The 19,010-nt window shown below is 48.8% G+C and overlaps 1 protein-coding gene across 1 annotated transcript in view; it reads left to right on the top strand.

Annotated features, from left to right (window-relative positions):
* Positions 1–474: 474 nt before the first annotated feature.
* Positions 475–19,010, top strand: part of ABCB10 (ATP binding cassette subfamily B member 10) — a 31,629-nt gene continuing 13,093 nt past the window's right edge. The window contains exons 1-6 of the mRNA XM_054576724.1: positions 475–1,063; positions 9,166–9,366; positions 10,206–10,408; positions 13,782–13,916; positions 14,681–14,827; positions 16,085–16,220. Of these exons, the coding sequence (XP_054432699.1) occupies positions 553–1,063; positions 9,166–9,366; positions 10,206–10,408; positions 13,782–13,916; positions 14,681–14,827; positions 16,085–16,220 (1,333 nt within the window). The 5' untranslated portion in view covers positions 475–552. The remainder of the gene's footprint in view (positions 1,064–9,165; positions 9,367–10,205; positions 10,409–13,781; positions 13,917–14,680; positions 14,828–16,084; positions 16,221–19,010) is intronic.

The raw sequence follows: 19,010 nt of genomic DNA, 5'->3' as shown, positions 1-19,010 counted from the left end.
GTGACAGGACCCGTCCCCGCTAGAGTCGCCGGGGCCGCGGACTTGCTGCCCGCCCTGTCCAGCTCGCAGTCGTGCTGCCCCATCCTTGCGCCGGGCATCGTGTGATCGCGTCTGCGCGCTCCGCCGAGTCCGCAGGCGTGAGAAAGGGCTCGCGCCTCTCCCGGGTTCTGACGGGAGGAGACTGGGAAGCGTGAAAAAGTTCCCTGCGCGCCAGTGCGCAGGCGCGGCGGTACTCAAAGCCTCCCTCTCTCTCCTCTCCAACCACCTGGGCGGCAAGCCACGCGCTCGACTGCCCAGTGGGGGGCGCCATGAGGCGGGCGCCTGAGGCTGGTGTGGGTTTTCTGGGGGGCGTGGTGCGCGGCCCGAGGCGGGCGCTGGGGCCGGCGGCCTGATGAAGCGGGTGACTGCTGGTGACAGCGGGCGGGGCGGCGGGGCGGCGGGGCGGCGGGCGGCGCCGAGTGCACGCCCTCCGCTCGGCCGGGCCGGGAGGGTCCTCTGGCTCCGTGCGCGCCGAGCCGGGTGGGCTGAAACACACGGCTCGGACCCGGCGCCATGCGCGGCCCCCCTGCCTGGCCGCTGCTGCTCGTGAGGCGGGGCCCGCTCATCTGCTCGTGGACACCGGCCGCCCGCGCCCCAGTGTCCCAGCCGCAGTTGACCGGCCTGGGGCCGCCGCGGCTTTGGGGCGCGGGGCCGGGGCTCCTCGCGAGGGCGGGAGCCGCGCGAAACCCGCACCGCTGGACGAGCTGCTACCCGGGCGGGCGTCCGGGCGGCCCAGGCGGCGGAGCGGGCCTCGCGCGGCTCCTGGGGCTGTGGGCGCGATCCCCTGGCGCCCCCGGGCTCCCGCGGACTGGGCTCCCGCGGACTGGGCTCCCGCGGACTGTGCTCCCTGGCAGCCCACCCCTCGCCGCCCGCGCCAGGGGCGAGGCCTGGCGGAGCCGGCCGGCGTTGCCTGCGGCCGCGGCGGATCCCAAAGACGACTCCCGGCTGCGCCCCGCCGCGGCCAGGCGCTCGGAGGCCCAGAAGCTCCTGGGGCTGGCGTACCCCGAACGCCGGAGGTTGGCAGGTAGGGCCCTTCCGGTCCTCGTCCTCTACTTTCCCCTCTGTCAGCCAGCACGCCTTAGAAAGCGCGTGGTCCCGGGACCTCCAACGAGGGCACTGCGGGGCCACCGAAAGTGAACAGTGCAAGACGCTGGGCGGCTCGCAGCGCCGAGGAGGGAAGGGGTGGCCTTTTACTTGGGGGTTTTACCGAGAAGGGCTGGACGGAGCGCTCACCTCGCAGTGGTCAGGCAAGGCTTTTAGGTGAGCTGAACACCTGTTTGAAGGTCCCCTTTATATTTGTTTGCTTAGCTTGACACATTATCCAAGGGGAGCACTGTCTCTTTAGAAATCCGGCTCTTCGTCCTTGTTCCTGTTTGGCTCTGTCAACATTCTCAAAATCAGCTGGGTCGCCCCCTCCCCCACATCTCTTATTATTAGAAATTACTTCTGGCCAAAGGCATACCTATTTTGTACTTACATTAATTTTAAAACATTATTTGCTTGAGGCAAGTTTATTCAGCAGGCAATATTTTTGCCCTGTGAAGCAAAAACAGTCTGAACCTTTCCGATTTGTCCCGGTGCTTTTGCCTCCCTGAGCGATAAGTAGGTGGTTACACTTTTCAGAATTGTTGGCCTCGATGGTTACAGATCTGTGAATTCCAGAAGTTTTGAGGAACTTTAGATTACAACGCAACTAAGTCATACGTGAGTCCTTTTTAAAAGTAAAGGAACGTTTTTTAGAAATAAAATCCAGAGACACAGATTTTTTTTCTATAGCTCCTCATTTTTAGCCATTCTTAGAGAAATGTTTAAATGCAATTTTTTTCCAGATTTCTCTACATCTCCATTTTTTAATTGTGTGCTGGGCCCTGGGGCTACACTGGTGAGCAGAAGGAAACCTGGTTTCTGCTCCAGCTGGGACTTCCCCTTTGGTGTGTGTTGGGGGGAGGGGGGTCATTAATGAAATAATCACATGGCTAAGGATAAAACTGCATCTGTGCTGAGGGCCTGCTAGGCTGTTGCCACCTGCAACACCTGGCACCCGGGAGAATCCCGCAATCTTTGCTGCAGATCCATCGCCTTAGGACACCCCTCCTAGAGAGTGATTTGGGATTTGGGCAGGTTGGGGCTGCCAGGGAGAGCAGTTACAGTTGAGAGCACTTTACTCCCCCCGACTGTCAAAGCTTAGGGGGATCCTTCGTATCCCTGAGGAGTAAAGAGAATTATTTCATTGCTTGGCTGTATGTAGCTTTTGATGGAGATGAAGATCCTCTTTTCTTTTAAAATTTTGAAGCCCTGGACGGGTAGCTACGTTGGTTACAAGGTCATCCCGGAATGCCGTGGTGGTGGGTTCGATCCCCAGTCAGGATGCAAATAGGAAGCAGCCAGTGAATATGTCAATAAGTAGAACGACAAATCCATGTCTCTCTCCAAAAAAAAAAAAAAAAAAATCAGTACAAATTTTTTAAAAATAAAAAGAATGTGGAAAATGAAGTCACACAGGTTTGACTTACCCCCCCCCCCAAAAAAAATTGTGAAACTAGTTGCTCCCATGGACTGAGCTGCTTGGGAGAGTGGCTGTGCCTGATTCCCCTCCCCCTCTCTGGTCCTCAGTGTGTGTGGCACACGGCAGGGCTCAGAGGGCCTCCGATGCAGGAATGAAGGGTGGTAGGCGCAGGCCCAATGGCGGCCTCACGTGAAAGACCCCAAGCACTGCAGGATGTGTCTGCCACTCTGCGCGCAACTCAAAGAGGACAGACAGCCGGCTTTGTTTCGTTTCTGAAATAGTGAATGTCAAGGATTTTAGGTGTCAGGCTTCCTGGTGCTGCACATGCTCAGCCCTCTTGAGTCGCCCAGCCGTGCCTCTCTCATGACCATCAGCTCTGCACCTTCTTACCATGTCCCCGCATGTCCTGCCAGGCTGATATGTTGAGACGACAGCCTCAAACAAGGCCCAAACTGTACCTCCTTTTGTTTTAAGAAGGGGAGCTATTTGATATGTCATGTTGAATAATTGTGAACGTAACATTGGACGAAATAAGTCTGGGGTTGTACACTTTTAATTTAAAAAAAATTTTAAACACATAATACATATTGTATCTTATAAAGAAATCTGATAAAAACTCTTATTAGGACATGGTTTCCTGAGAAGCCATTACAGATAATATTTTGAAGCTAATCTGGATGTTGGCATTAGTGGGATTAAAATGAAGTGAGGGGTCATTATTAATTTGTAACCTATCATCACAAGAGCAGCCCCAGATGTTGGCACATCTCTAAAGTGCTGGAGACAAAGAGCAGTTGTGTGCGCACGTGCTTCATTTTTAATCAACAAAACGAAGAGAACTGAGTTGAAGGAATTCCGATGTTAATTTGTTAATTTATAGAAAAACAAATACAAAAATCTTTTTAAAAAAAATCAGCTGTGCACCTGAATAATAATGCTTTCAGCTGCTTCAGTTTGCAAATATAGCCCCTGAATTGTGTGACCAGAAAATTTTGATCTTAAGTAATTTGTATCAGAAACTTAAAAACGGCCTGCAACGCTTACAGATGTGTTCACATTACTGGCCTGCCCAGCCCCCTGCCCCTGCCTGCTACATCTCACTGTGGGCGGGCATTCGCAGCTATCTGCCTTACAGCTGGGACCGGCACAGTGGCTCTCCAGCCCTTTTTCACTGATAATTCTTCATCTTTATCACCTTGGCCAGAGGAGTCTGAAAAGATGAAGGGGCTCACTAGGAGGCCCGTGTGCACTGAGGGGATAAGAAGCCATAGGTCCGAGCCCTCTTGCTGCACCTGGCAGATAGAAGCTGCTGAGGTCTCTGACCACCCCAGGGAGTCAGGCCGGAGACAGGGTGCCTCAAGCTGGGCCTTTGGAGTGAGGGCTGTGTGCCTAGGGTCCTGCGAGGTTATAATCATGCTTCCAGCTTGCAAGATCTGGCGGGGTGGGCCTCTGTGTGCAGAGCCGCTGGCCTTCCCCACACTTCCGCGCAGCTTCCTAGCCAAACTGTGAGAGGCACACAGCCATCCCTCCACACCCCCGTGTCCCCTTGGCTTGAGGCCTCGGGGGAGGACTGGGGAGGGCGCCGGAAACTCCTGATAAGGGCTTGTGTGGTTTCAGATTAGGACCATTCTTAGAACCTGCTGCCCGCCAGGCGCTTTTGCTGAATTTGTCATTATGTTTTGTGAAGACAGACCGTGAATTGACCGATGGAGAGTATAAAACCACTGGGTGCAATAAGCCAGGAGAGGATGAGCAGTGCTTAGAATGACAGTCTCCTGATGCCCAAGTCAGGGCAAAAGGTCACGCAAAGACAGTGTGGCCGAACCTTTGAAAGGAGGACTGCTCGGGAAAGCCAGGATGTTTGTTGCGGGGACGCCGTATTTCAGAGAACGCACTGGCATTCTGGGCTGTGAGATGTGCTGGTCGACACTGGTGTTAAGTATAAATTACACACCAGATTTTGAAAGAACTTAGTATGAAAAAAGAGTAAACTATCGTTACTTTCAAAAATCTTGATTACATGTTGATTACCACTTTGGATATATTGGATCAGATAAAATGTATTACTAAAATGAATTTGACCTGTTCCTTTTACTCTTTTAATGTGGCAACTGGAAAATCCTAAATTACACAGGATGGCTGCCACAATGCGGCCACAGGACAGCGGGTGCTGGAGTCAAAGGCGGGGCTCCCTGCCATTCGTGTGGCACCAGGCCTGACCGTTGCCTCGTCAGCACACGCCAGCAGCTTAGCCTTGCACCAGACCTGCCCGGGCTCAGGTCTTGGCTCCACAGATTCCTCCGTGGGCCTGAGGCCTTTCCTCTCGCTCAGCTCCTCGGGTTTTCACTTCCTCCTCTTCCCAGCCCAGGTGTCGGGTTCCTGCATTCAGCCTCTGAGCTGCACAACTCCCCTGCTCCTTTGTTGCCTATAGTACCCACCTGGATCCACAGAATGTCCACGAGACACCTGAGAATTTAACATGACTACAAACCAAAGTTCCCTGAGGCTGCCTTTCTCCTCTGTCGCATCTCAGAACGGGGACCGCTGTGTGAACACCTTTGCCAAAGCCAGACGTGCTCGGTCATTCTTGACTCCTTGCAGTGACAACAGTAATAAAGATAATAGCAAATACTTATTGCTTACTAGATACGGGGCACTGCACTACATGTGGATTTAATTGACAGCTCACAACATCTCCATGAGGAAGCTAGTATTTTTATTGCCACTGTACAGATGAAGAAACTGGAGCACAGAGAGCTCGAGTGCTTTGGTCACACAGCCAGGTGGCAGAGTTAGGGTGCTGACCCTGTCGGCCCCAACTTCAGAAACAGCCCTCCAAAGGTCCCCCGAAATCCAGTATCAGGTCCCGTAGAGTCTCCAAAGGTCCCCCGAAATCCAGTATCAGGTCCCATAGAGTCTGCAGAGGCCCCCCCGAAATCCAGTATCAGGTCCCGTAGAGTCTTGTCCTTCAAACTATCTCCGGTCCTTGTCACCTTCCTTATCCCTTGCTCCCACAGTACTCCTCCCTAGTTCCCCCTCACCTGACCGGAACAGTGTTTTACCATCCATCTGTCTGTCTGCTGTTGTAGTGTCCTCTCCTTTCACTCTGCAAGCAGCCACAGTGGATTATTTGAAATGTAAATCTGACTGTATCGCTCCATAACCTAAGGCCCTTCTCAGCCTGTTTTGCAGCACGTTCCCTAACCTACTGTATAATCTAGAACCTGTTACCTTCCCCCTTCCTTCTTTGGTGCTCTTCCCTGAGCTGGGGGGCCCTTGGAGCAGCTCTCCCCTGCAGCCTGTCTCTCCCTGGCCTGCCCTAACCCCCAGGCTGCGTCTGTGCTTTGTCTCTGCTTGGAATGTGGGAAGACGAAGGTGGGCTTTGCCTCAGAATGTGGTCCTGCGACATTGGGCAAGCTTCATCACCTGTCTGTGCTTGCGCTTCCTCTCTGAAAAACCCAGAATGACAAGAGGATTGTTGGGAGGATTGAAGGAGATAATGCGGATCAGATGCTTCAGATAGTGCCAGGGATTCCAAGTGCTGTGTCTTTAGTCCTTGAATGACAGCGGGGATAGCTGTAGTTGTTCAGCAGGTGACTCCCTAAAAGCTCTACCCCATGTACAGCAGGCAGTAGGCATGTCAGCTTCTTCCTCCCGCCCTAAACCTCTGTCCTTCCACAAGCTGTCTCCCAGAGCCCTTCAGCCAGCCATCCACATTTTAGGTTTTCTTTCTTGAAGAATCTTTCTTTCACCAACTGCCACAATTCAGTAGGAAAAGGGTAACAGAAAGATATTTTAAACTGTCAAGAGACAGAGAAGTTGCCGAGATCCCTTCGTTGTAGGATAGGAGTAAGTAAGAGACTTAACCGTGGAGAAAAGGTGGAGAAGACTTCAGTGTTGCAAGAGGCTCAGCCTGTCGAGTTCAGGGAGAAGCCTAAATTATTCACTAATGTCAAAGGCAATAATACATAAGAAAACTTGCATTAACAAGATCCACCAAAAGCGGAACAAGTCTTTTATTCTACCTTTGTCTACAGCCAGCCTGTCGGAGAAAAGAGTCAAATGGCAATAAAACAAGCTGGTAATCTGTTTTTTTTTTTTAATTAAGTGAAAAAATAAGTGAGGGGGTATCCTGGAAAGAGTTTGGGAGTAGCTAAATTCCTTCCTCTTTGTAATTGTTATCATTACCGTGTAAGAACTAGTTTCCAGAATCAAAAATCATGGGACGTTTCCTTCATGAAATACAGATTCTTCTTTTGGAATCGTAACCTTGATTTAGAACTACAGGAAGAAGGGAGAGATGGATCTGTACAGCGCTTCACATATATTACACTTTTGGAGGTATTTCCCATGGCTAAAGAAAGACTTGAAAGGTTAATCCCCAACGCAAGATGAAATCCGGGGCTTTCCAGTCAATCCCCAGTTCACCCGGACGCCTGTTTCCGGAGCGTGCTAGCCCATGGGGATCGTGCCCTGCAGAACCCCGAGTGAGACGGCTTCCCTGCCCTTTGGGCTTTCAGTCCTTGGCACTTGAAAACAAGACACTAGTTCCTACAAGAAGATGAAATGGCCATTGGCCAGGTTCACATCATTTAGTTAAATTGTGATTATGGGATTTTAAGCCAGGCCCTGGACTTTCTGGCTGTGTGCAAAGGAGTCATTTCCATGTGTACTTTCCGAGCTGCCAGATCTTACATTCCTAGTTACGCTCTTGAAGAACTTTGGTCTGATACACTTTTGTGCCTCCCTTGTCAAAGTTCAATTTATTTATTCATCAGAACTTTGGTCTGATACACTTTTATGCCTCCCTTGTCAAAGTTCAGTTTATTTATTCATTCATTATTTATTCAGCTTTTGCCATGTGCCTGTCCCTTAGGCAGTGGGGTTACAGCAGTGAACACACCGAAATCTTGCTTGTCCTCGCAGAGAGACAGTAAACAAGAGAAACATTTCGAATACCCAAAGGTGTGAAGTGCCACAGAAGAAAGAAGAGGGAGCAAGGCAGGCAGCGTCGGGCGTCTGTGCTTGATACCAGGCAGAACAGGCTTTAGGAAGAGGACATAGACAATCTCAAGGAAGAGAGGGATTGTGTGACATGTTCACTACTTAAAAGGTTCACATTTCATCTAGAGTTCTGTTTGCGAGCTGAATAACCGGTTGATACTGAGTTTACTCAAAGTGTGTTTTTAAGATCACATGAAAATGATACCTTTAACTGAAGTGTTAGGTCAGGCAAACAGAAGCAATTGCTGTTTGCACGGTGTTGGGAACTCCAGTCTCTGGGGGCTCAATCCATGTTGTGTTCTTCTAGGAACCTCGCTGACCATTGACTCTCTAGTGGCGGCACTAATTGGGTTCCTGATAGGGCCAAACGCAGAAAGGTTCACAGGGGCACATGTCCAGCCCCCCAAGCACCCAGAACCACTCTATGGAAGGGACTGTGTTACCTGCTTCTTGCTCCTCTCCCAATATGTTCCATGTGTATGCAGCCTTGAAAAACCAAATAAAAGAGCCCCCTCCCCAGAATGTGAGCATCTGTGTCCTTGACTTTTTTCACTCCCAGTATATTTCGGTGGATCGCTCCTGTCAGTACTACAGAGTTGTCTCATTCTCTTTAATGACTGCATGATATGTATAAAATACATGCTCCACGAATGATTTAACTTGTTCTGCCTATTTAGGGTATTTTGAATCTTTTGCTGGGATGAGCAATACTCTACTGAAAGTGCTTGAATGCAGAGTTTTGCAGACACACATAGGAATGTACAAGTTAACCTCACAGAGGTGGCATTGCTAGATCAAAGGGAACATGCATTTCTGTTTTGACCAAGACAGTCAAATCACTACCAATCGCAATGCTACCGTTTGCGCTGCCCCTGGCGGTGTGAGTGCCTCTTCCCTCAGCTCCCCAGCTTGGCATGTTGTCCAGCTGTGACCTTTACCTATCCGGTGCATGGAAAATGGCCCGTCTTTGTAGTTTGTGTTCCTTTTATTATGACGGCAGTCGTCTGTGATGTGTGTCGTTACCAACTGAAGATTCTCAGTCTCTTCTTTCTCTCTTTTTTTATAAGACTCTATCCCCTTTGTCTATTTTTCAGGTGTGCGCACAGTTGTGTTCTTACTTATTTCCATGTCAGGCTGATATTCTGGAGCTTTATTCCCCAAAGCAGTAATATTAAGGACACAGCACGTGTGTAATGAATGCCTGTGCATTTAAAGTTTATTTAAAGTATTTTGAAATACTAGACATAAGCAAGAGCTTTAGCTGCATAATTTCATCTGGAAGCTAAGATACAGGGAATAACAATGAATAGCATGAGTGTAGAAAAAAATAGCTGAGATGAATATCAGCGGGCAGAAGGGAAAGGCAGGCGGATTTTTGTAGTTAGCACTGTCCTTCCTTGCTGGGTGGAGAGGGTCAGATCGGGGTAATGCAGACAGCTGTTCACTGGGGTGCCGGGTAAGATCGGTCCCTCCCGCAGATGCCCCACTTGTTCTGGCCCTGGAACCCCTTTGGCTCTTGCATTGAGCCAGGGTCTGGGAGCCACAGGGAGGAAAGTCTCCGTGCCCTGCCCCCTTGTCGAGGTGCCAGCGGCCTGAGAGTGGCCTGTGTTTTCCAGCCGCGGTTGGATTCCTAGCTGTGTCCAGTGTCATCACCATGTCTGCTCCCTTCTTCCTGGGGAAGATCATTGACATCATTTACACCAGCCCCACTGCGGACTATGGCAGCGGCCTGACCCGCCTCTGCCTGGCGCTCAGCGGCGTTTTCTTGTGTGGTGCTGCGGCCAACGCTGTTCGTGTCTACCTCATGCAAACTTCAGGTGAAAAGGCCCCTCATCCCGGGTGGGCGGGCTCCTGGAGGACGCGAAGGGGGGCCATGTGGGTGTCCCGTGCTCCGGGCCCCAGCCTCTTCCCCTCTTCCTCCTCTCATTCGGTGGGGACACTGGCCAGATGTGGGAGCCATGAATTGCTTTAGATCAGGTGCTCTCCTCTCAATTTTCCTTCTCCATGAATGGGAGTTGAGCGGTGAGGGAAAGAGCCCTGTTCGTGTTCTGTGAGGTTTGAGAACAAAGCCTTCACTCAGGGGGCTGGAGCCGGGGGGCCTCTTTTGGGAGTTGCTCCAGACTTGCGTTCCCCGCTTCGTAGGAGCTGGGTGATAGTTTGACAGCGTGACTACGTCAGGCCAGGCTGTTAAGAGGCAGGTTACTACCGCGGTAATGACTGAGCCTGGGACGCCCGACTCTAAGTCGGCTGCTTGGCATTTAGTTAACAAAATAAATACTCAGTAGACAATTAACCAGTTGTTACCATTTGTAAGTTCAATACCGAAAAGGGTTGCCAAGGAAGAACACAATTAGCTTTTGATCGGCTAACATAGTAAAACTTCTTTGTAAATAATGATTTTTAAAAATCTCTGAGTCACGTTATGTTTATGGTATCACTGCCGCCGTTCCTCAGCACCCACAGTCTGAGTTACTAAGAGTTACTAGCACCAGCCTGTCCATCTGCCAGGGCACGGGCGAGCCCGTTTCCAGGGGATCAGCAGGGCACTGATGTGCCTCCAAGGCTGTATCGCCGAGTGGAGGCGATGATGTGGGCTGGGCTGCTGTGCCCTGGGAGTCTGGACCCAAGCCGACACAGTGTCTGTTTGCTTTTGCAGGTCAGCGCATTGTGAATAGGTTGAGAGCTTCGTTATTCTCCTCCGTCCTGAGGCAGGAGGTCGCTTTCTTTGACAAGACTCGCACAGGAGAATTGATCAACCGCCTCTCCTCAGACACTGCACTCCTGGGGCGCTCGGTGACTGAAAACCTCTCAGATGGGCTCCGGGCCGGGGCCCAGGCCTCCGTCGGTATTGGCATGATGGTATGTTGGCCTGGCTTTCATGGAGACCTTCTCGTCAGGCCCCTCATGCATGAGCTGGGCTCAGGGTGAGCTGTTCTGATCACTCGGTAGCCACATAGCCGGGGGCGCGGCTACAGGGGCTGCAGGAACACTGAGACTGCCTCTTCCCACGTGGCCTCTGGCACCTGCACTTCCCCAGAATGAGACCTTATCTGCGGAATGGACCGTTGGGTTTAGGAAAGATGATGCTGTGGCCTGGGTTTTCTGAGAATGCGGAAAGGCAGAAAAGTGCAGCAGGCGGCAGCCGCCCTCTGGACGCTGAGCAGTGGGTTAGGGGAAAGACAGGAAGTTACACACCCTTCCCCAAAGGCGGGGAAACTGCTCTGCCATCTTGGGGATCAAGGGATCGCTCCTTTCCTCTCAGAGAAGGGACGACCAACTCGGTCCTCCTGGGCACGGAAGTAGATCTGTCCTCCTTTAAGGGGAACGCTTTCTGTCCCCCGCCCCAGCCTTTGATCCTTTCCTAATGGAATGGCTTGAGCATCTGCTGTGTGCTTGCCTCACTTCTGCAAACCACGTTCCTCCCAGACCTGCGCTGCTGGCCAGTAGAAATGTGGTACAAGCCACGTGTGTAATTTAAAGTTTTCCAGTAGCCACTTTATAAAGAGCAAAAAGGCGAGATTAACTCATATATTTTACTTAATATATTTTATTATCAGTTCAACATGTAATTAATATAAAAATTATTAATCGGGTATTTTATATTATTTTTTCATAAACCCAATGTGTATTTTATACTTATAAAACATCTTAATTTGGATGTTAGATTTTCATTGGAAATACTTGATCCATATTTAGATTTCATAAAATTTGCTGTTGAAAAAGTAGATTGACATACCTACCAAGTTTTCCAGACATACTCATCATTTACCCAATGACTAAATAGAAATGGAGCATGGGTTCTTAAATTTTAATTTTAACATGTTAAAACTAAATAAAATTCAAAGCTCAGTTCCTCAGGCACGCTGACCACCTTTCAAGTGCTCAACAGCCATAGGAGGCTGTCGTTTTAGACAGCGTAGTTCTAGACTTGTAGAATGGGGGCTGCAACTGACCCTTTCTCACAAGTGGAGAAGCCTGGGTTTTTGTCCTCTGCATCCCATGTAGCCAGGCCAGACCGCCTAGGCCAGAGCAGAACAACGCGTTGCCAGTGTGAGCCTTTACATGTGACTTATGGAATGGAAAGCAGCTTTGAAATCTCATATCTTCCCAGCCAAGAGAGAAGCGAAGCTCTGGAAGAAGACCTCTCCTGCATTAAAGGCTCACATCCAAATAGCAATAGTCCTGGGGCTCAGGAAGAGCTGGGAGCCATTTTTGTAATGGTTCATAGTAGTTCAGCTGGCTTATCAGAAAGGGCCTGTCTTAGTTCAGGCCGGAATAACAAAGTACCGCAGACTGGGTCACTCAAACAACAGAGATTCATTTCTCATAGCTCTGGAGGCTGGAAGTTTCAAGGTCACAGTGTTGGCAAAGTAAGCTCATTCTGAGGCCTCTTTTCTTGGTTTATAGGTGGCTGCCTTCTTGCTGTATTCTCCCATGGCCTTTCTTTGGTCCTTGTGTGAAGAGAGCAGGCTTTCTGGTGTCTCTTCTTTTATGGACAGTAGTCCTGTTGGATCAAGGCCCCACCATGATAACCTCATTCCACTTTAATTACTTTCTTAGAGGCCCCCTCTCTAAATATAGCCACAGTGGGATTAGGGCTTCAGCAGACGAATTCTGGGGGAACACCAACATTCAGCCCAGCACAGGGCCTTGTCCGGCGGTGTTGCCTGGGACCTGGTCTTTGGCTCTGGAGGAGCAGCAGTACGTGCCGTTTCTCTGGCACGGCTCCCTGCACCGGCTTGATGGTTAGCCTACTCACCAGAACTGAACGGTGTCCCTGCCGCACTGCCAGTCCGGTCACCTAGACGCAGGATCTTCCTGCCTAGCACGCGGATGAGTGTTCCTGCTGCTCCTGCGTTCCTTGTGGGGACAGGCCCCTGCAGTAGCCCTCAGAAGCCTGTTGCTCGGGGGAGGCAGGTCGTTCTGCGACAGACCCCTCGGGTGCTGGGGAGCCCGACAGGCGTTCCTGCTCCACTACAGAGGACACCGTGTGCTCGGCTCACTGGGGTGGGCGTGCACTCAGGCCCAGACGGTCCGGCCTCCCCCAATTGCATCACTCCCCCCGCACGTGTCCCTACGGCGACCCTTGTCCCAGTGCCCTGCTCGACTGCGTGGCCTCTCTGCTGAGGGCGGGTCATTCCTGCCTCACGTGCTCTTCTAAGACCATGTTACGCCTGAAGTTATTCCCTCTCTTTCTTCTGCTTGCTCTCTAACTGTCCGCTTCCCCGTCCCTTGGGTGAAACTCCATGCAGGTCATTTCTCTCCCAGGCGCCTGAGGTAGTGTTTGCTGCAGGTAGGCATTTGGTAACAAGTTGTTGGATGAGTGAGTAAGTGAATGAATGATTGGTCGTTCTGTCCATTCCTTTACGTTTCAGTCTGCAACCTTTTCTCAACATTTTAGGTCAGCCTTGTACTGATTATACTATTTTCTGTGCAAATGAGATTTGGCAGATTTTAATAATTTGGTGAAGAGATGCTAGTATAATCTAGTAGATGCTACTAGATGCTAGTAATGCTAGTAGATGCTAGTACTGCTGGTATTCTGCTAGTTTAGAATACAATCACCACATTGAGGGTTGACAGGAAACCCAATCGTGTTGCTTCTAGAAGCTGGCTATTTCTTCTTCAGTCAACTCCAGCTGTAGGACTCTCCTCCTTATAATGAGTTCAGATCCACTGTGCTCCAGTCCACTGAGCCATGGAAACCACTGTAACTCTCCTTCCACTTGTTAGTTTTATCTTCCCCCTGCGTCTCTTTCATCTGCCTGTCACATGATGCAGGTGTTTTGGGTCTCTGCCATCTTAGTCATCTCAGTGGGGCACAGTGCTCTGGCTCAGCGTCCCTGACGCAATCCAGACTTGAACACAGAATTCCTGGCGTGGTCCGGGCAGCGTGGGCAGGACGCCGCCCCACCTCTGCCTCCCTGTCGTTGAGCGGCATGGCCTCGCGTACACAGCATTGTACCGGCAGTGGTGCAGCGTGGAAGGTAGGATACTTCCACCCTTTCTTGAGCAGCCCTTAATTGACCGCATCACTCCTTTGTGGCATGCTGAAGACTCAAGGGTTTTATGAAGAGTGACAGTGCCTGAAACGTTCCACCAGTGCAGGATGTACAACGTTGAGACAGTACCTTCAAGCCTGCCCACCCCCTGAAACACACACTCACCTACAGTAGCTAGAACTTTTTGCTACTCTGTGTAACAAACACCTTTTGGTTTTTGTTTTCAACAGTTTTTTGTCTCACCTCATCTGGCAACTTTTGTCTTGAGTGTGGTGCCTCCGATATCCATCCTCGCTGTGATTTATGGACGATACCTACGGAAACTGACCAAAGTCACTCAGGATTCCCTGGCACAAGCCACTCAGGTAAAGGCCCTTCCTTAGCATGGTCTCCATTGAATGAGCTCAGAGCCAAGGCACCAGTGGGCAGACCCTAAGGAATCAGCTTTTCAAAAAGTACTTATTTTTCCTTACATTTCCAGACCCCAAGATCCTAGATACCTAAAATACTCTGCCTTCTAGACTAGGTTACTACCCATGTGTCAAAGTAGATCCAACTTAACTGAACCTTGTATGGACTTACTTCTTGCCATCACTGTTTCTTTTAGAACAAAAATACTAACCATGTTTTCAAAACACTTTATGGATAACACTATTCTTTATTATTTAAAGGTAGCTTTGCAGTGCTATCCAATGTTGTCTCTTTAAAAAATTAAAAATAACTTATATTTTTATATTATAAAAACCATGAATGTTTCTCATTGAAAATCTGAAAATATAAAGAGAAAAAATAACATGCATAGTCCTACTTCTCAGTTATTGTCATTAATATCTTAGACTTTGTTCTTTTAATATATCTTTTCCTCTGCATAAAGATCTATTTCTGTATCTAGCTATCTACCCCCCGTTTCTCTTTCTATATGATGTGCATAAAGGTAGGTAGATCTATGTTTCCAAAAATAAGATTGTTCTTTATACTCTCCTCTGCAACCTGTTTTTGACTTAGTCATATATCACAAGCCACTTTACATCGACAGTGTCTTAAAAACGAGAACCACATTTTAATTGTGCCTTTAGGAATCTTGACATGTGACTTTGCTCCCCTTGAAATGGTGGTGTTATTCTCCCAGCTGGCTGAGGAACGTATTGGAAATATAAGAACCGTTCGAGCTTTTGGGAAGGAAATGACTGAAATGGAGAAATACAACAGCAAAGTGGACTATGTGATGCAGTTAGCGAGGAAAGAGGCATTTGCTCGGGCTGGCTTCTTCGGAGCAGTAAGTACATCATTTTGGATAGAGTGAGAAAGGTAGATGTTATGATTAGGAGAGATTTTTATTCTGTGACTCTTGCCATAAATGGAAAATGATTCTATTCTACCTCAAGAATAAGAATTGCCTTTCTTAAAGTATTTTTGTGAATGAAGAGGGAAAAAAGAAAATGTAATTAAAGAGGAAGCAATGGATGGGTGGTAAGACCGAACAGTAAGGGATCAGACACTGATTCTCAAAGTGTGGTCCAGACTGGCCGCATCAGCCTCACTGGGAGCTGGTTGGACATGCTGCCTCTCAGCTCCACTCCAGACCTACCGAGTCAGAAACTCGGTGGGTGGGGCCAGCAACTTGTGTTTCAACAGCTTCTCCACATCATTCTGGTGCAGGCAGTTTGAGACCCACTGAGGATTAACCAAAATAACCTCAGTGTGTTTCAGGAAGGAAGTATAAAAAAACTGATCACATTGATCACAAGGAACTCATATTGGACACTGAACAATCACCATGAGGGCAAATTCATAATATGTTCAAACTGGAAACGACTTTAGAAATGATTCGAGAATGGCCATGACTCAACAGATAAGGACACAGAGGCCCAAAGAAGGCAGCGCCCACCAGAGACCACACATCCAACACAGGCCAAGGGGGATCAGAGACCCAGGACTCCAGCTTCTCAGTCCAGCCTCGGCGCAATGTGCCACATTACAATGTATAAACACACGTGCTAGCTATGTACATAGTGCCTCCAGGTAGGGAAGGAATCCTTGATATTTTTTTTTTCCTTTGCAGACTGAGTAGATGGCGTACACTAGGAATCTGAGGGGTGACTTAGCGTCTAGGTTTCCATGTGGATGAGATTATTTCTTCTAATATTATAATATGTCAAAAAAAGTATTTTTTAAATTTTTTAAAGGTTTTATTTCTTTATTTTTAGAGAGAGGGGAAGAGAGGGAGACAAACATCAGTGTGTGGTTGTCTCTCATATGCCCCCCACTTGGAGCTGGCCCGCAACCCAGGCCGGCGCCCCGACTGGGAATCGGATTGCGGCCCTTTGGTTCGCAGGCCGGCGCTCAATCCGCTGAGCCGCACCAGCTGGGGCAAAACATATTCGTTGTTTGAAATTTAGATAAAAACATAATATTTTAGAAAAACCTTGCTGTGATAATTAAATGCAGACAGGAAATTATAGGCCATTTTAATGCTTTTTACATTTGGGGTCTCTGATTCTCCCCTGATTTCTGTGTTTTCTTCCTTCGACAGACTGGGCTCTCCGGGAACCTGATTGTGCTTTCTGTCCTGTACAAAGGAGGGCTGCTGATGGGCAGTGCCCACATGACCGTGGGTGAACTCTCTTCCTTCCTGATGTATGCGTTCTGGGTTGGACTAAGCATTGGAGGTATATAATTTAAATAGGCTTGGGGAGTTACAAATAGAATGTCAGACTCCAGTTTCTGAGATAAGAACTTAACTTTCCTATTACTCCATCTCTCAGCAGTTAACTTCCCCTGAAAAAACCGTGTCCTTGAATGTTATGCCAGCCTGACTTTAAAAGAAAAAGATATGAGTGTGATGCTGCCACATAGGCGAGCAGTTCCTTGATCGGGAAGTTCAGGACTTTTGGAGGCCACTTGCCACTCACTGAGCGCAGGGTCACTCAGGAGCAGTGTTTTCTAACCTGCAAAGCTCGTTCACTTTGCTCATGGGATGAATGTGGGGAGGAGAAAGGACAGCGCCAAACAGGTTGCAGTGGAACCCACAGTCCTATGGTAGGGGTTGCTCCATGACTGGCAAATGACTACGGAATAAAATTCCTTTTGTGCAAAGTCAACCGTGTCCAAAACTACTGAACAATCAAAAAATACAAATTAGAAAGTGTTTGAAACAGAGTTGCTTGCTTTTGTCAAGACTCTCTGAGTTCAGCCTTTATTGTCCATGCCTGGGTGAGGGGAGCAGAGCTGTGTGAAGCCTGTGAAGTTTTCTGTACTGTTCCTCTCCTGCATCCCCAGCCAACAAGGGTTGAACGATTTCCTGCTCTTTGTTTTTCTTCCTCTTTGAAAACCAAGGTGGAAAGCTTAGATAAATAGTCTGAGGTCTGATTAATGAAATCTGAGAACCCCACCTCAGCGTGAGGTTTTTATTTTCAGAATTTTGTGTCTACTGGTTAAAGATAGAGACTATTCCTTAGACATTTGCAGGCAGGTGAGGATATCGTCTAGACCGAGATTTCCAGAGATGCCTAAAAGTAGCATTTTAGCTCTGCGGGCTGGTCTGAAGAAAAACCCGATGAAGACATCTCAGGTGGCTGAGTGGTTTGAGAAGCAAGAGGGTCAGGCAGGAGGACCCAGCGAGAGCGGTGTCGCTCTTTCCTCTCCACGCCCTGGGTTGAGCCTGCTGGGCTGTAGGGTCCCACACCCGTGAGGTCACGTTCCCTGAAGTCTTCTGTCCCACCTCAGAGTGGGCTTGCCGGCCACCACTTCCCATTCTGCGGCCTTTCTGGTCCCAGCCCACACTTGTGCGCTGTCGGCTTTGCTCCTGGCCTCCGCGGATCTCACATTTTCTGCCACAGTTGATTTGTTCTTTCTTGCCCCTCCTCTGCGTGCACTGCCTTTTCTCCGCACCACTTGACCTGATAGGGACTGTCTCTGGTCTTTGGTGTCCCACCGCCCTGCCTTTTGTCCCAACAAGTTCACAGTCGTGCCAAGAAGTAGGTTGGAAACAGGCTGCTCCCCCACGGGTCAGCTACCTTTCCTGGGCACCGAAGGCGCTGCATAGCCCACAGAACCCCAGGGCAGCTTGACTCTGTCAGTCACAGGCTGCCCCGCAGCCCCGGGCAGCTGCCTCGCACGGTGCCTGCGTCCGGGGATGGAGGAGTGAGGTGTGGGTGGGTCTGCAGGGGCCATGCCGCCGCTTTCCCCGCATTTACCACCTGGATGGTACCAAGGCCCCAGGGGTTGGGTTGGACGAGTTGAGTTGGACTTTAACTGCTTTTGTGGGGCCCATTGTTTAAAGTGATTCTGTAATGGATCTGCAAGCAAGGCATAAATAAGATTTTTCAAAATACTGTTTTCTGCTGAGAGAGGGTCAGAAGTGCTGTTTGGAAAAAAGCATGCTTATTTACTTTGTACCAGGGAATGTTCTTACATCTGTAGACCCCAAGAAGATTTTTCCTTATTTCCTTATTTTTTTATTGAGGTGAAATTCACACAACTTAAAATTAACCATTTTAAAGTTAACAGTTCAGTGGTATGTACTACATTCACAACATTATGCAACTACCACCTCTATTTAGTTCCAAAATATTTTCATCACCTTAAAAGAAGCCTCCTCCTCATTAAGCAGTTTGTCTCCATACCCCTCCCTCCCACAGACCCTGGCAGCCACACCTTGTTGTCTGTCTCTGTGTATTTACTTATTCCAGGTACTTTATATAAATGAAATCACATAGTATGTGTCTGTGTGTGTTTGGCTTCTTCCACTTAGCATAATGTTTTTAAACTTCATGGCCAAATAATATTCCAGGTATGAAGAGGCCACATTTTGTTTATCCAGGGCCATTTTGCTTTTGTCTTTCAAAGTCTGAACTCTTCACTGTGTTGCACTAACTCCTTCCCTTCACCTCTCTTCCTGCCGCCTTCTCTCTCTCTCTCCCTCTCTCTGCCCTCTTTCTTCCTTTCAGTTAATGAACTTTTCTTAAGAGGAGTTTTAGGGTCATGACAAAACTGAGCCGGAATTACAGAGATTTTCCAGCACCATTTGGTTGAAAAGACTATCCTTGCTCCACTGAATTGCCTCTGTCCATATGTCAAAGATTGGTTGACTGTATTTATGGGGGCCTATTTCTGCCCGATGCACCTTTAATACAACCTGGAAGTTTTAATCCCCTGCATCTTTCACAAATATGCACAAATATACCTTTGGAAGGATATTTGAATTGCATTTTTTTCAGCATCCTTGTGGAGAGAAAGTGTTACAAGTGTATGTTCTGGCAGTTGACAAGGACCAGTGTACTTGGAGTTTGTCAGTAATTAAAGCATTAATTATTTAATTAATTAATTAGTTCAAAGGTGGCTCTATTGAAGTATAGTTGACATACAATGTTATATTAGTTTCAGGTGTTCAACATAGTGATTCTGCATTTATATATCTTATGATATGATCACCACAATGTGTCTGGTAACCATCTGTC

The sequence above is a fragment of the Pteronotus mesoamericanus genome, unplaced genomic scaffold (genome assembly GCF_021234165.1).
Source record: "Pteronotus mesoamericanus isolate MK-2021 breed Mesoamerican mustached bat unplaced genomic scaffold, CSHL_Meso_final contig_347, whole genome shotgun sequence".
Lineage (NCBI taxonomy): Eukaryota > Metazoa > Chordata > Mammalia > Chiroptera > Mormoopidae > Pteronotus > Pteronotus mesoamericanus.
The sequence above is the reverse complement of the archived record's forward strand: the minus strand, read 5'-3'. Positions and strand labels throughout refer to the sequence as shown.